Genomic DNA, 17,270 nt, shown 5'->3' on the forward strand with positions numbered 1-17,270 from the left:
TGTACAGTTGTCACCCTGTCTCCAGTTTCAGTCACCCAAGGTCAACTGCCATCAGAAAATATGAAGTGGAAAATTCCAGAAAGACATTTCCTAAGTTTCAATGACTTCCATTGCAGGGCACGGTCATAGTCATCCCATGCTGTTGTTAATTTATAAATCAAACGTCATCATGCACATGTAGGTGCAGGAAAATCAGGGTGAACACTGGGGCCTGGGACTGCGTGCTGTCAGGCATCCACTGAGGGTCTTGGGGCGCATCCCCCACAGATGAGGGCAGTGTGTACAGAATTCAGGTGCATGTGTTGTCCCTGAGTTGGGGCTGTAGGGTCTCATGGGCAAGTAGATGCAGTAGTTTGGCGGCATTTTCCCCGATTTCCAGCAACTGGATCATGACTTCTTCCCCTGACGTGCCACTCAGTGTGCATGGTCCTTGCTCTAGTGACACTGTGGTGTCCTGAGTTCTGACCCCTCTCCTGTGACCTGAGGGATGGTGGTGAAGGCCCGTGCAGGCAAGCGGGCTCCTCCACCAGACTCAAGGCCGCGGCTGAGTTTGTTGGTGCTGGGGCGGAACATGAGGCCTCACACCCCAGGCAGGCTCTCCCAGGGAGCCACCTCCCAGCCCTGAGAGCATTAAATCTATGCTATTTATAGAAAAACGACTACAGTGGTTTTCTGAACCTCACCAGGTGTTAATTTTGGAGAAAGGAAACTGCCATAAACTATTTAGGGATCACGTAGCTAATGTTGACTATGAGAGTTTCTTAAAAATGTTGGTCTCCTCTAAATTATGGGGAGATTGTGTTTGTACTTGGCCAAATGTCACATTGGCGGGTCGGCTCAACAACTGCCTTATGCTCTGGTCTAGGATTCATTCCACACGCTGAAGAAATGGGTGAAAGAACTGAAGGAACATGGCCCAGAACGCATCGTGGTGGCCATCGCAGGGAACAAGTGTGACCTCTCAGACATCAGGTGAGCCGGCTCGAGCCTGTTCGCAGGGCTCGCCCTTTGCCCTCCTCCCCGCCTGGCTGGGGGTTCTGGCCTCCCTGGGTGATGACACAGTTGATAGCTACTCACTTGTGGTGGTCAACTGGTCAAGGAGAATTGATGCAAATCTGATGGCCAGGAGATGAGGAATGTTAAAATCCAACCCATGTGGAGCATGGTGGCACACGCCTGTAATCCAAGTGACTTGGGAGGCTGAGGCAGGAGAATCACAAGTTTGAGGCCAGTCTCTGCAACTTAGTGAGGCCCTAACCAATTCAGTAAGACCCTATTTTCTAAATAAAACATGAAAAGGACTGGGGATATGGCTCAGTGGTTCAGCACCCCTGGGTTTAATCCCTAGTACAAAAAAAAAATCAAAACCAACAATCCATATGCAGCACAGTCACATGCCTGACCCTAGGTATCTCTGTAGTGTTTTGTTGACTTTTTTATTGTTATGATTTCCATTACTATTCTCATTCCCACTAACAATTTTAGCAACACGTTTGTATGGAAAATGACCATTTGAATTCTTAATACTTTCCGTAGCATCCGTGCCTGTTTTAATTCTGGATTTTAACCTAAGCATATAGTCTGGTCCACAGAACATCGCTGTGGGGTTCGGAGGTCTGACTCTGGTGCATTTCCTAGGAGCACAGCTACACGATGGCCCCCTGTGACGTGGGTCCTGTAGCTTCCTTAGCCTGGTGCTTGCTGTGTTAGAATACCTGAGGCTGGGCACTATAAAGAAAAGAGGCTTCTTGAGCTTTGTCTGGAGGTTCAAGAACGTGACAGTGGTATCCTGGCAAGTGTCCCGTGGCTGTTGCATAACATAAAGGGACCAGCTGTGTGCAGAAGGGTCACTTGGTGACACAGGAGCCACGCAGAGCTGGGGCCAGTTTCTCTCTTCACAGCCCTAGCCCTACGGGAGCTGGCTGAGGGTGCAGTGGGCACTACATTCACCCCTCCCTGGGGTGGTGCCCACCGTCAGTCAGCCTCGCCTCTGAAGGGTCCCACAGCTCAGCACCCCCACATGGGGACTGTGCCCCTGGGGCACACTCAGTCACATCCACACCAGAGCACACAGAGAGGGGTGCAGGGACCCAGTCCACACGGTTGGAGTTTGAAGTGGCTCCCTCTAGCCTAGTGAGTGAGCTGTTTAATTATCTGAATGGGATTAAGAAAGGCTGTGCAGTGGTCCCCCTGCTTACATGGGGACACAGTCCACGGTCTTCAGTGGGTACCTGAAGCTGCAGGTGGTACCCCATTTCTCCTATCTATACATCCTCTGGGAAAGCTTATTTACACAGCACAGCAGAGGACCCCAACCACGGATGGAAACGAAACGCAACAATCATAACCTGTAATAAAAATTATTCAAATGTAAACCATTTTTCCTGGAATTTTCCACTTAATGTTTTTGAACCCACTGAGGGGGGCGGGGGTCTGCTGCATTGGACCATGTGGTCCCCATTCCTGATCTAATTTTAGGATGTCCAGTCGTCGATTTTCACAAGGACAGTTATGTCAGGCTTCTGGTTTTGCTAATCCAAATTTGACCAAACCAGAGTTAAATAAACAATGAAAATGGATCTTGCAAAGGTCTGTATCACGGCATTTGACAAATTACTCGGCTGCTTTGGGATTTCAGAAGCCTTATATCATGTTGCATCTTGTTGGTTTATAGTAATAGCCATAAACCCACTTAATTGTCTGTTTTCCTGGGGGTTGGACGATCCTCAAGCTCCCTGGACTGAGTTCAGATGTCTGCCGTCTTTGCTGTGATCCGGAAAGGCTGCCCGGCCCCCACCTGCAGGATCGCTTTCCGCTCGCCCTGGGAGCAGGGCAGGGTAGTGGCCTTGGCTGGAGCAGGGTCCAGTGGAAATAGTTCCCAGAGGAATGGCCTTGGTGAGGGCTCATGTTTAGGTAGAGCTGGCGTCCAGTTGAAATGGGCATTTGCTGGCCAGCAACATCTGCCTGGGGCAGCAGGGCTGCCTTCACCTCTAGTGGCCAGGACGCCCAGCCTTGGTCTCCAGAGATCCTGGCTTGGTATTCTCTGGTTCAAGTTCAAAATATCGAAGCAGTTAAGAGGCCCCTGCAGCTCAGGGAGGGCTCTGTCACAGGGTGGCTCCTCAACCAGGGAGACGGGCCTGCCCCGTGCTGGCCTTGCCACCAGCACTGTGGACACTCACCTCTTAGCCAAGGCCGCCCTGTGAGCACTGGCACTGTGCCCTCCTCTGCAGCATTCTGGTGCCCAGCGGATTCCTGCCTGGGCCGTGGTCAGGATCCCTGGCTGACACGACCCACCGCCTCACTCCCGACTGGAGATGCACTCACAACCCAGGTCCTGTGGGAGAACCCAAGGCCACCCAGTCTTGCCTCTAGGGGTGACGTCAGGGCTGCTGATCTGCAGCCCACAGTCCCAGGTAGTGCCTTTTCTGCCAGGTCTCTCACTGACCTCTTGTCAGGCACAAAACCATTTTAGATGGCATTTGTTTTTGGCTCATGCAGCAAGGAAATCACTCTGTGATTCTCCTTCAACCTCTGATTAGGTCAACGAGAAAGTCTAGTTTGATCCTTGTACCTTTAAACAGTATTACTTGCAAATAATAAGTTAAATTGAAATAGCTTATGAACCACAAAATCCATAAAATTCTAAGTGTGTGGCTCAGTAAGTTCAGTACTCACAGAGGTGATTCTAGAACCTTCCCATCACCCTACAAAGAGTGTCACACCTGTTGGTTGAGTCACAGGCACCAGGACAGCTAAGCACTGAGAGGACATAGAATGGAGGACCCCGCATCCCATAGCCAGGCGCACTGTGGTAGCCAGGAGCAACCAAGGCAGTGTGCGAAGAGGCCCTGGGATAGCACGGAAGTGACCCTGCACAGCTGCGCTCATCTGGCTGACAGAGGAGGGACGGGGAGGAAGGCAGGAGAGCCTTTCCCACAGGGAGCTCCGGTGGTCCAACTTCACAGGCAAAATGAAAACAAATGCCAACCTATGGGTCATGGATTTTAATGTAAAACCATAAAACTTTCAGAAAAACTCCTAAGAGAAATTAGGATCTAAGGCTAAAGAGTCTTTTTTTAATATTTATTTTTTAGTTGTAAATGGACACAATATCTTTATTTTATTTCTTATGTTGTGCTGAGGATTGAACCCAGGGCCTCGCATGTGCTAGGCAAGCGCTCTACTGCTGAGCCACAACCCCAGCCCAGGCTAAAGAATTCTTAGACTTGACACCAGCAACATGCCCTTACCAGGTGATAGGACTGTACAGAACTTGACACCCACCAGTGGACACAAGGAAACCTAGGAAGACAGCATGGGACAGGGTCTCAGTGCTGACATCTTTTCTTGATGGTTTTGTGAAATGTGACCCTGTTGGGAAACTGCAAAAGTGCAAGGAATCTCTTGGTATTATTTTTGACAGCTGCTTGTGCATCTATATTGCCTCACTAAAAATTCAATGAATAAAAAGTTTATTTAGATAAAATGGTGAATGTTGGAACAGTGGTTTGTGTGGTATGTCTACATATGCACGTTACATACACACCACTTGTACATACAGCAAAACTCAGAAGGGCTATTGCCGGGTTTCTGTTCTCGAGACTAAAAGGCTCAAGGATCACTCCAGGAAAACTGGGCTAACTGGGCTGCGCAAAATAACCACACAAGAGACACAAATACCTTTTTGTTTGGGTCGCTGTGACGGCTCCTCTGACCTTAAGGGTCTGCAGGAAGAGAGAGAGCGAGAGCACACGTGCTGACCCCTTTTATTGAGGAGAAGCTATTCAAATGAGGCAAGGGGTCAGGTTTCAGGGGGCTGAGTCTATCTTCATGATGTCCACTGTCAGCAGGTTGACTGACACCTGGGTAGGCCACACCCAAGGGCACAGTAAGAGAAGGGGACACACACAAGGCACTTCCATGGAAGATTCTACCCTAAACAGGGCAAGAGGTTATATTACAAAGGAACAGTTGAGCGTAGCTCCACCCATGGGGCTGTAGCAAGACACACCCATGCATGAGACACCGTCCCTCCAACCCAAGAAGGGTGGGGAGAACTCTACCACATTTCTGTGACTGAGCGCCTCAGCACCCAGCCGGGGAGTATGACCCAGTCACGGGCAAGGTTGGTCTCCCACAGGCTATGTTCCCCTGAAGTTTTGTGAACACATCGAGCCAAGTGATCAACCAAGTCACACACCAGTGTGCAAAGGAAACACAGGAGAAGGCTATGACACTCCCTCCAGAAGTGGGACATGGCTCAGTGGTTCAGTGCTTGCTGGGCTGGCCCTGGGCTTGATCCTCAGCACTGCAAAACAAACAAACAGAAACCCAAGGCAGCAACCAAAGCCTCCCACCCAGGCAACAGGAGGTCCGCCCTACGGTCTCTGCCCCAAACACATGAGACAGGAATATTCCAGGAAAAGGTGGGACCTGTGAGCCAAAGGGCCTCTGTCCGTCGGGCGTCCCATGCAGGACAGGGGCGATGGCCAGCTGGTCTGTCTGCTGCAGACCTCCCCTGGCCTGGGTTTTCTGGGGAGTCAGCCAAGTCTGCAAACCTCCCAGGCTTTATTCAGAGCTTGACCTTCTTTTCCTCTAATCCCCAAATGCTTTGCTCTCCTGTAATTCCCAGAAAACAGTATTTTCATCAGGGGTTGCAAGGGACTCGTGTGTGTATGTGTGTGTGTGTGTGTGTGTGTGTGTGTGTGTGTGTGAGAGAGAGAGAGAGAGAGAGAGAGAGAGAGAGAGAGAGATCTCACCCAGCAGGCTCTAATGGCACAAGTCTGTCAGCTGTGGGAGGAGCTCTGCCGCCGTGTGACAGGTGCTGGGACAGGAGTGGAGCAGCTTCTGAACTGGACTCCACCGTTGGAGGCATCTGAGTGCACAGTGCCGGGCAGAGGAGGAGCCCGCTCAGGGATCAGTGTGCATCATGTGCTTGCTCCAGAGGACGCAGGTGGAGGGGATGGTGGAGGGGCCTCTATCCCAACTGCTGGGCCAGTGGTGATTGGATCTCAGAATCTGGAGACTTGTGTGGGCATAAAGCCGTCAGGGAGCAGACTGAGGAGCTGGCACTGCTCCCGCCGGCCTGTCTCGCTCCCTGCCCGCAGCTTGGCCGGGGGTCTCATAGAAAAACAAGCCTCTCAGAAGGGCTGGGAGCCTTGTCCTGGGCCTGGCAGGAAAGTGGGGCAATCGAGTGCTGAGAGAGAAGAAATGGGTGACCTTGCCTCTGGGCTTTAGAAAGTTCATTAACTTCCGAATCCACAGGGCACTTGTTAAAAGTTCCAGGATCCAGCTCCAGAGGCTGTCACTCACACAAGAGGGAGGCAGGGAACTCGGCCATTTTTAGTGAACCTTTGGCAAGCGTCCACAGACTGGACCAGATGCGGAAAGCATTGCCTTAGGTGAGAGGAGTGGGTGGGAGAGAGAAGGAGTCCATCCCGGATCTAGCCCGGCTCTGCCAGGGGCTCTGACTGCAGGCCCCACTGCCTTCCTCTCTTGTGCCCTCCAGACCCCAGGAGAACTGAAGCAGGCCAGCACTGTCCGTGCCCACAGCAGGAGGAGCAGCCCAGCTGCCCCGCCCCTCTTCCTGGGGCTCTCACCTTGATGGCCCTCAGGAGAACCAGCCGGGGCTGGTCTGCCTGCCTCTGTCAGGATGAGGCCCCGCAGGCTGCAGCCTGACACCCAGCCCCTCCCTGGTTGTCTTTGGCACAGGCAAGGGATTAGGGTCACCTGGCCGTGCAGTGTCCATGAAGGGGCTGCAGGTACTTCAGGAAACATCTGCTTGGATTGTCAGAGGGCCAGGACCCTCCAGTGTCGGGTCAGAGAAGAACGGGCAGCCTCTCCCTACCCGAGCCTTCAGCAGAATGACCCCTCACCCTTCCTCTGGGGTCAAGGTCGTCTCTGTGAGCAAGGCTCCACTCATAGCCACCACCACAATCCATCTCCTGGGGAAACTGCTGCCCAGCCCTCCCAGAGCAGGCCTGTCCCTGTGCCCATGCTTGGCCTCATCTCCTTGGGTCCACACCCTGTGCTGGGCCTTCTGGACTCCCAGGTGTGGGCTCTTCCTTGGGGGCACTGGCCTTTGTCCAGTGGATGCTCCTGTGAGCAGCTCCTCACACTCAGGGTCTGTGGGCACTTCCTGGTTCCATAGCGTTGGGCTGTGAGTCAGGAGGGGCGAGGGAGGGTGCAGGAGACGGCCGATGGAGGGCATCAAGCCTCGTTTGTTCTGTCTTCCAGGGGGAGTGGGGAAGGCCTCCCAGCAAGGCTATGGGCCGGAGCTGGTCCTCCTGGGCAGCCCTGCTTGTGGGTAGCCCTCTGCCAGGACCCCAGCTCCCAGCGAAGGCAGCCCAGGAGGCCCTGCAGATGTCGGTCTGGCCTCTTCCCTGTCTGAAGAGTGGACTCGTGGTCTAGGGACTTATGTTAGCACTGGAGTGTCTCTAGCTCTAAGGGGGGACCCTTGGGGCTGCTGCCCCTGAGTGGAGAATGTCCCTCCTGGACTGGAGGCTGTGGCCAGCTGAGGGCACTGGAGGGGAGAGGGCCAATAGTGTGGTCAGGGAGAAGGGGCTTTGTCCCACCAGCACTAGGTCATTCAGTCAGCAAAGCTGTTTCCGTGGCTCGATAACAAGAAAAGAGAAGGATTTTTTTTTTTTTTTTTTGGTACCAGGGATTGGACTCAGGGGTACTTGACCACTGAGCCACACCCCCAGCCTGTTTTGTATTTTATTAGGGACAGGGTCTCACTGAGTTGTTTACCACCTCGCTAAATTGCCAAGGCTGGCTTTGAACTCGTGATCCTCCTGCCTCCGCCTCCCAAGCCCCCGGAATCACAGACGTGTGCCCCTGTGCCTGGCTGGAGGGAGGCAGCTTTGGGAGGAGGTGGAGCAGGGGGTGAACATGGTACATGTGATAGGGAGGGTCGTCGCCTTGCTGGCTGAGAAGTTAGGAAGGGCACAGGGAATGGGTCCCCAGTGGCCAGTGTGCTGGACAGGAGGGCTCCTGCCCCTGCTTCCCCTTCACTCAGGACGGTGGCAGCTGTTGCTGCCTGTTGGGCACCATCTCCTCCAGAGCCTGTGGTGGCCCTGGGCTCCTGATGCTTCAGGAGACACTGCTAGTTGGAGATAGGACACCCGTTTGCCAGCCTTTTGGCGGACAGTGAGAGCTGTCTGGATTCCTGGGGGCTGTGCAGCTAACACCGGGCAGCTCCTCTGTTGCTCCACGTTTGGGAGTAATGCTGACATTTTCAACAGATTAAAAATATATTTGGAAATACACATTTTTTGGGCGGAAAATAAGAATTATATTGCTTTCACGTGACTCCAAAATGTATTCCAGTCTTGGGAGTGGGCCAAAATATGGACATAGGAAATTTTTTATTAATAATTACACAAACCAAGTAACAGAATTTGAGATGCTGGATAATAAAGATCTGATGTATCCCAAATGTTAGAAGGTACACATTGGAGCACATCGCGGCTGACCACTAGTCTGGAGGCCGCGTCACGACACACGGTGCTTTCTTATGTAACACTGAGGCACCAGGGCCGTGCCCTTGGTGTGTTCCTCATGCCTAGAGCAGCCCGCTCCTGCCTGCCCAGACGCCCTGCCCAAGCTGGGTGCCCCTGCTGCTTTCCAGGTCGGGGAGGGTGCCAAGGCTGCTCCTGTGCCCTGTGTTAGCCACCAGGAAACCAAGCCCAGAGCACCTGGGGGGAGGGGCAGTCATGTGTTCCAGAGCCTGCGATCTTGACCTTCCTGCCAGCCTGCGTCTCATAAGAAATAAAGTACAAATGGGACCCATGATCAGTAGTAATCCCCAAGCCAGCAAGAGGGGAAACGGAGCCGGCCTGACCCTGCTGGGGGATTTGGAGCTCACTGCTCTGTCCAGCGGTTCTCTGGGCTCTTCAGGACCAGCCTAAACTTCTGCCTGGAGAAAGGCTGTTAAGGAGCCAAGGTACGGCGAAGGCCCCCAAGAGAACCCTGTTTTACGCTCTTGGAATCCTGCACGATTCCAAGTGCTGATGTTTTCCATGAGAAACAGGCCACACAGGCCTGAGGCTGGAACCTGACACCAGGGCGGGGCCGTGGTCAGCAGCTCCCACACAGGGTGTTAAGCAGGCAGGACCCGTGGGAACCGACCTTCTTCCGGGCGCCCAGGACAGGTGAAGGGCTCAGATGATTGAAGTGGGTCATTGTCCAGTCAGACTGTTTCTGTGAAGGTAGTAATTATTCTTTGTTCTTTAAAAAGAAAACCATTTCAGTTGTCATTCCACTGGTGGGTAAACCAGTTTGTGTCGTAAACACTAGCATTTTTAGCAGAGGTTTGGTTCTTCTCAGTTGCCTCAACCCTGTGTTAGTTACACAGATATTTTTTTGCATATTTAGGGACAATACAGGCTGGCGGGAGCGTAGTGAGCTCTTACTGTCCACAGGGTGGGTGCTGAGGAGGGAAGGCTGGGAGGTCCCCTAACCTCCCTCTGAACACTCGACTCTGATGGGATGCTGTGGACAATTCCCAAGGCGTCGGGCTGCAGTACCATAAGCTAGTGGGATGGTTTTGACGGACAAGGGTCCCACTGGGCACTCAGCTGTCTCTGCTCACTGTGACCATGTTACGCAGGCTGGCTTGGTCGGTCTGTTAAACTTGACCTTGAACAGGGCTGTGCCTGGGAGAGAGTGAAAGCACAGGGGGAGTTTTAAAGGAGGCGTTCTGTCATGTTCCAGGAGAGAGGCGGAATGTAAGTGCCTAGCCACTGCCAGGGTGGAACTCTGGAAGTGTGACATACTGCTGGAAGCCACCAGATTTGTCTTGGGAAAGGCTCAAGTGCCTTGTCCTTGCATATTCTTCTGCCTGCAAAATGGGGCTGAGCAACGGATGTCTCGCCATGTTCCTCGCAGAGTTGCCTTGGCACAGAGGACCAAACTCTCGTTTCACAGGGTCCGGTTACTAGTGGGTAGAGTGCAGACTTGTCCACCCCCTTAGTGCAGTCCACCCACTTAGTGGGCAGCGGGTGGGAGCTGCTGGAATGTGGGGCTTGCCCTTGAGACATCTGATGGGGTAGTTCAGGGGCACCAGATCCTCATGCCTAGCCAGCCCCAGATAACTGCTGGCACAGGTGGTCAGTGTACTTGCTCTGGGAAACCAGGCCCCAGGCTGTCTTGAAGGCTGAGTCCAGGAGGACTGCAGGGTCCTGGTCTTCCTCTGTCCTTCTCCTTGTTCTTAGTGTCCAGGTGTTTTGGTTTTTAACTTGAGTGTTTGATTTTCTGGGAAAACAAGGACTTTTCTGCATGCTCCAAGGTACCTGGAAGCATCTTGGCAGAAGTGGGCACTGCAGTGAACCCTGTGAGCTCTGGTGTTGCGAGGCCCTGCCACTGCTGGGTGGAGTCCTCTGCACACTGAGGCTGTCGGGCAGTGAAGCTCCCTCTTGGCCAGTCTACGTGCGGCCCTTTTTTTCGTGGGAATTTCCTTAATTGCTAGCCAGATTAGTAAAACCAAGATTATCCTCTGAATAACTGTTGGAATAGAGCGTCTGCTCTTTACCTACACACAAACCAACTTGAAAAAACATTAGAAATTAAGCTCTTCATGAAACTAGTAATACAAATTTATAATACCCAATGATCAATTATTGGCATGTATATAATATAAAAATTTTTTGAAGACTTGCAAATCTTAGGAATGAATTTAGCAAGAAATGAGTCAAATCTAAATAGATAAAACTTTCCCAAAGGGCATAAAAGAAGACTTCAGTGGAAATGGGTACCTCTTCCTTGGATAGGGCACTGGAGTATTGTAAAAATGTCCATCTGCTCTAAATTGATGTGTGAATCTGCTAAGGTATCCATCAAATAACAAAAATGACTCTTGTAAAAGAGGTTTTGTAGAACGATCCTAAAATTCATGTAGAAAACTAAACATAGTGTTGAGGGGGAACTTATCCCTTCAGATTCAGTAGTAAATTATTGACAGCGCTGCCCAGACTGGACCAAAGGATCGGCAAACAGCCCGGAGGACCAAGAGGTGGGGAGAAATAGACAGGGAAATTAGTTTATGATAAAGATGATACTTAAATCAGTGTAAAAAAGGAGTAATCAGTAATATTGGGATGATTAGCTAGTCACAAGCGAAAAATCAGGCAAGATAAATTCAAAATGGAATAAAGATTCAGATGTCAAATAACAAAACCATAAAAGTCGGAGAAGACAGATGAACTGCAGAATTGAGCTTGGACGTGGGTGACCCTGCACCATGACCTCTATCAGACCCAGGACCACAGAAGCCACTGAGGAAAGTGGTGACATTGACAAGGTGGAGGCTTCCCTGTGGCAAAAAATACCCAAACAAGGTCCCGAGACAAAGGACAGGCTGGAAGGGTGTGGAAAGGCTGGCTGTGCAAGGGGCACCTTCCCGGATCAGGAAAGGATCCCAAGGGCCTCCAGAGTGGGCGGCTCACTCCAGGGGTCGCCGGGCTCCCCTGCTCCCCACCACCCTGGGGTCGCTCTGAATGGATTTCAGAGTTTTTTAATCAAGAAAAGATTTGAGAACATGAGGCTGCTTCCTCTTGGGGTCCTTCATGGAAGCCAGCATGCTTGGGGAGTAGGCTGGCAGTTCCTGCCCCTGTGTGGCAGAGGAGCGGAAACCCAGACGAGCCCTCCTGGGGCGTAAGGTGGCAGTGGACTCCGAGGAACCCGATAGCCCCCGTTCTTTGCCACGCATGTCTGCCCAAGTCTTGGCTTTTGTGGGAGGGCGCAGGAGCCAGCGCCTGCTGACTCGGCTCTGCCAAGGTCTACTTGAGAAATGCCGACTCGGGGCCTCCCCTGTGGCAGGGCCTCTCCTGTGGGCAGGGCCTCCTGCAGGTGTTCACAGCGCCCACTCTCTTGGCACGAGGGGATCCTATGGTGGTCACCCACCTGCTGGCAGGAGTGGGGGCCTGGGACCTGGGGAAGTGCGTGAGGAGGACGCTTAGTGGAGGAGGGGCTTTCCCTGGGCAGCACCTGGGGCCTGAGCCTGGCCACCTCCCCAGTCAGGTTCTTACCTAGGCCGCCTGTGCCCGCCCCTGACCTCACCCTGGCGCTGGACAGCGTCCTGCTGGTGGATGGAGTGGAGGGAGCTCAGTGGGGCTGAAGTAGCCTTATTCCACCCGTAACCCAGCCGGTGGACGCCCCTCCTCGCAGGCAGGACTTCTGGGGCACCGGCTTCCTTCCTGCAGCCATGGTGCAGGAGGACGGGGACCTGAGCTGGCCTACTGTAGAATGTGTCAGCTGCAAGCTGCAGGGGACACCCATGCACAGCCCAAGGACCCTGTGGGCAGCACAGGCCTGTTGAACCTCCTAGAGCCCCTATTCCTCCCAACATGGTGTCCAGTGCCTGCCACCTGACTGAATGCCAGCACCAGCTGCCCAGGGTGGAGCAGACCTCTCAGGTTGAGGGCTCAGTCCCACAAGGTGGCCCCTATATGAGACGTTCAGGAACTTTCTGCTCTGCCACAGTGAGGAAGCACTGGCAGACTCCCGCGTGGTCACCACTTGGCTGTTGTTATGGAGGGACTCTCGCTAACCCTCCTGACTCTCAGTAACCACTGGCTCCTTAGATGTTTCCACAGCCAGAACTGTGGCCTGGTAGTGTCGCGCAGTGGTGAGGCCCAGGGTCGAAACCCCCATCACAAGAAGCCAACCAACAAAGACCAAAGGACATCAAGGACTCAAGTCCTGCAGATCCTTAGTGGCTTTATTTGCAATGCCCGAGTCGGGCAGGCATTTGGACTGAAGTGGTTTGGAATGCCCGCCCACTTCGGGGCAGTTACACCCTGCCAGGGACAAGGAAGTGAGGCCGGTCTGCCTCAGTGGCCACAGGGCAGACGCTACAGCCTTCTCTGGCTGAGACCTGGAAAGTTCTCTTCTCGTATGACTGGGGTCCATAAGGAATCTGAAGGCCGATGTAGAATCTTCTCGGTAACTTTATACACCAGTCGAGACCATGTGTGCGGCGTTTGAAGGCAGGGAGAGGAGGGTCGGGGTGCCGTCCCTGATTCCCTGCCCGGTTCTGGCATGGTGTCTTCCCTGTCTCCTTCCCACAGCCGTCCTTCTGGTCAGTGGATTGTCTCTCACCTCCAGCCTCAGAAGAGCTCCAGATCCTCCTTCCCCCCCCCCCTTCCACTTAGTGCACTTGCATTCCTGGAGCCACCCTGTCACCTCCTGTTCTTCAGAGGCCACTGGGTATGAAACCAGGCTTGAGGGGCCTTCCTGGCCACCTGCCATGATTCCCATGGACCTCTCCCAACAGACACCTTGAACTCGGTCCACTCGGACCCCAGAGTGTTCCCTCGTGAAGCCACCGTGGCACCCAGCAGAGTGGGGTGCAGAACCCACTTTTGATGGTACCTGGAGCTGGGTGCCTGCTCCCCCCACCCCCACCCGGCTCAGCTGTCAGGGTCACCCGTGAGGTGACTCCTTCAGGGCTTCTTCCTAAGTCGAAAGAGACCACTTTCTACCCTCTGATTTTTTAAAAATAGTATTTTAGCTGTCGATGGACCTTTACTTATTTGTTTTTATGTCTCACACATGCGAGGGGAGTGTTCTGCCTCTGACCCCAGCCCAGCCCCAGCCCACAGGTGCATTTTGTGTGTCTTTGTTCTAAAGTGCGGGCTGCAGAAGGCAGGGTCCCACGTTGTCCCCCCATGTGCAAGAGGCATACAACGGCTGCCGGATGAATATTCACTGAAAAATAAATGAACTTCCATAGCATAAAAACTCTGTCCTTCTTTTTGGGGATCCACCACAGCATCTTCACACTGAAAACGGAGCTGTCCATCTCTTTGAGGCTGTTCATGTAGGTTGAGTGCGTGTCCTGAAGCCTTCGGGGAACTGCCTGTGAGAAGTGAAGGCCTCGAAGTGCCAACCATGTGGTCACACAGCCACTGTCACTTCCAGGTCCTCAAATCATGTCACATGTTTCCTCTGGTTTGTTAAAGATGATACACTTGTCCCTTGTTATCCTGCGGGCATGGGTTCTAGGACCCCCTAAGGTCACCCAAGTCTGGGTGCTCAGGTCCCTGTGTGGAATGAATGGCCTGTATCCACAGAGAACCTGCCCATGTCCCCTGTGACTGAGTGGCCTCTGAGTCGTGACCTCGCAGTGTGAATGCTAAGGGCAGTTGTCACACCGCGCCACTGGGGAGTCACATTGAGGGGAAGCCTCTGCATGGGCTCAGTACAGGCACCGTTTTATTTTGGATATTCGGGATCTGTAGCTGGTCAAATTTGTGGACCCAGAACCTGTGGACAGGGAGGGTCGGCTGTGTGGAGTGAATGCATGGGCACCAGTGGTGATGTTCTGATGTCAAGTCACGGAACAGTCTGCCTTGGCCAGTGTGGTGCTGGTGTGACAGCATGCCCCAGACCCATCCATCGAACAGGGACCCAGTGGCTCTCAACTCAGGAGCCCGGGAAGTTCCACATCAGGGCACCAGCAGGTCTGGGAATTCTGGCTTCAAAATGTACCCTGAATGCTTTGTCCCCTTAAGGAAATCCTTCCTTTTCACAGATGGAAGGTCTAAGAGGCAAAGGGGACCCAAACTCACCCTCTTACAGAGGCATTAATCCCAGCAGTCAGGGTGGGGCCTCAGGGCCTGATCTCCTCATGAAGTTGCCACCTCATAATGCTGTTATAATGGCTAAATTTCAGCGTGAGTTTTGCAGGGGACAGACATTCAAACCACAGCACAGCCCTGGCTCTGAAGGCTGAAATGTACACCATCACCCTCTCAGCCATTTCCCCCTGCCCAGAACTTGTTCTGCTGGGGACAAGGAGCCCTGGTCCAACATGCCTCCCCCATCCCAGAGACCAGGCTTGCAACACCGGCTAAGTGATTGTCATTCTGTAGAAAAACCAAGCTGTTCCCTTGAGAAGTACCTGGGGTCACCTGCATTCATTCCCTCTGGGTTTGCCCTCTTCCAGGGAGGTCCCCCTGAAGGATGCAAAGGAGTACGCCGAATCCATAGGTGCTATCGTGGTCGAGACCAGTGCAAAGAATGCCATTAACATCGAGGAGCTCTTTCAAGGAATCAGTAAGTACCCGAAACCGGGTTTTCAGCCAAGCTTGCGTTCGGTGCTGGAGGAGCCAGGATACCGTGTAGAGCTAGCTCCCAGGCAGCCCCTCGCTCTGTTGAGCTGATCTGATGCTGTGCAGATGAAGCCCACAGCTGGGCACCTGTCAGAACCCACATCTGCTGTGCCCCTCGGTTTCGTTTCCATAATTCTGTGCTTTGGCCTGTTCACCTACGTTTTGTGAATTCAAAGGAAGTAGCCCTGTTTCCAAAGTCAAATGCATATTAATTTAAAGGTATGCATGGATCGCATTTTATGTTGGCACCTTTAGGAAACGAAATGTGAAACAGAACCATGAGGTCTAAAAGTTCCGGCCGCTGGCTAAACCCACTAATTCTAGGTGAACAAAATGAGGGAACCTTCTCGTCATTTCTTTTGCCTGTTCATTGTCCACAAAAAATAACATCTGCATCCCACATGGCCTGAACCTGGGCGTGAGCAGAGAGTCACTCTGTAAAGATCTTCCTCAGCTGATTCCTGGGAGGGGACGGCCCACCTGGTCACCTGCACTTCTCTTTCTTGTGATGGTTTCCCATGTTAATCTCTCCAAGAGCTGCTCCCCAGCTGACCTTCCCACTCACCTGTCTGCAGTGGCAGGTCCACCTTCCTCAACTCTGTTCCTGACGTTCTGTTCTGGCTCCTGCCACAGAAGTACCTGCTGACATGGGGTGGGGACGCTGAGCTCTGGGCGCTGCCCTGGCCCTGGGGCAGTCAGCAATGTGGGCAGGGAGGCTGGGCAAGGCCACACTTGGGAAAGGCTGGCACCTCTGTCCCGTAACCCTCCTTAGGAAAAGTGGTGCCCTGAACAGTTGGCAGCTGACCTCAAACATCTTGGCACCAGGAGTTCCAGAAGGGAAGCCCAATGTCTGCCTCTCCTCTGAGGCCTTCTGTCTAAGGCACAGAGGGCCCTCGCCCCTGGACAGATGCCATTCCCACTTACTGGTTTGGAACCATGACTTTGGCCTCTGAGAGCTCACAGCGGGGAAGCTCCTGTTTGTTTACCTCAGCTGGACAGAGAACTCACGGGAGATGGGCTCTGAGCCCTGTCCCTTCCACTGTGAGAAGAGTGCCACCAAGCTACCCCTGCAGCCACCGCCTTCCCTCCCGACTTGAGAAGGATTCGGTCCTGCTGTTATTCCACACTCAGCAGAGCAACGTCCAGCTCACTGGCCGCAGGGTTCAGCTCTGGTTTGTAGAGGCTGCGGCGGGGACCCCGGTTCTCACACTCTGACTCCTGACGGGCAGTGGTGGTGCTCTGCACATGTGTCCCTCAGGGGGACATCTCAGAGTGTCCCCAAGAGCGAGCTGCTTCCTTCCTGGTGGCCTTAGGCTTTTCTGGCATATTCAGCTGTTGGCATTTTGCTTTCCGGGTGGTTCTACTGAATGACCTGCTGCTGGGACATTACACCTGTCATTTGCACAGTTATTATCTTTTCCCCAGCGTGAGCCCTGCTCAGAGGGCAGACAGCAGTGCCCAGCCACAGAAGCCCAGGACTTTGTGCACCTTGAATTCACCTTGAGATTTCTGCAGGAGCTCGGAGACTTTCTGAGATTTGTGAAAGTCATTACTAAAGTAAAAGTTAAACAAGGACCTCAAAGAGAACGAGCCTAAGTGGCAAGTGTTAATCTACTAACTTGCAAGATTTTTTTGGTGTGGTTCAGCCATTACGCATCCCTTCCTGTTTTGCTGAAGGCACTGGGTAATTATGGCTTCAAAGTAACTGATTCCTTTATAAGCCATTGATTGAATACCTGTACCCTCGTCCTCTGCGTCAGATCAACCCTTGCTTGTTTCTGTGTTATTAAGACTTTTAGTTATAGTGCCCTTGACAGTGAGCTCACAGATGCGTAGTCCATGGCAGAACCTGTCTGCCCAGGTGTTTCCCTACCATTCCACCTAGGTACTCATCCGTCTACCATCTCTATCTGTCCCTCTCTTCATCTTTCTCTCTCTCTCTCTCTCTCTCTCTCTCTCTCTCTCTCTCTCTCTCTCCATTTCTAAGTCTCTATTCATCTATGTATCTGTTTCTGCCTGTCTCTACCTCTTCATTATCTCTATCATCTCTCTCCATCCATCTCTGTCTACCCGTCCATCCCTGTTCACCTGTCTCTGTTGCCCATCCATCTGTGCATCTGTCCCTATCCATGCTTCCCTCCTCCCCCACCCCCT

At 52.9% G+C, this 17,270-nt stretch overlaps 1 protein-coding gene across 1 annotated transcript in view; it reads left to right on the forward strand.

The window, feature by feature from the left end:
- Rab31 (RAB31, member RAS oncogene family) overlaps positions 1–17,270 on the forward strand; it is a 45,752-nt gene that overhangs the window by 19,904 nt on the left and 8,578 nt on the right. The window contains exons 5-6 of the mRNA XM_048806740.1: positions 866–972; positions 14,951–15,060. Coding sequence (XP_048662697.1) covers positions 866–972; positions 14,951–15,060 — 217 coding nt within the window. The remainder of the gene's footprint in view (positions 1–865; positions 973–14,950; positions 15,061–17,270) is intronic.

This window comes from Marmota marmota, unplaced genomic scaffold (assembly GCF_001458135.2).
Source record: "Marmota marmota marmota unplaced genomic scaffold, marMar, whole genome shotgun sequence".
Taxonomy (NCBI): domain Eukaryota; kingdom Metazoa; phylum Chordata; class Mammalia; order Rodentia; family Sciuridae; genus Marmota; species Marmota marmota.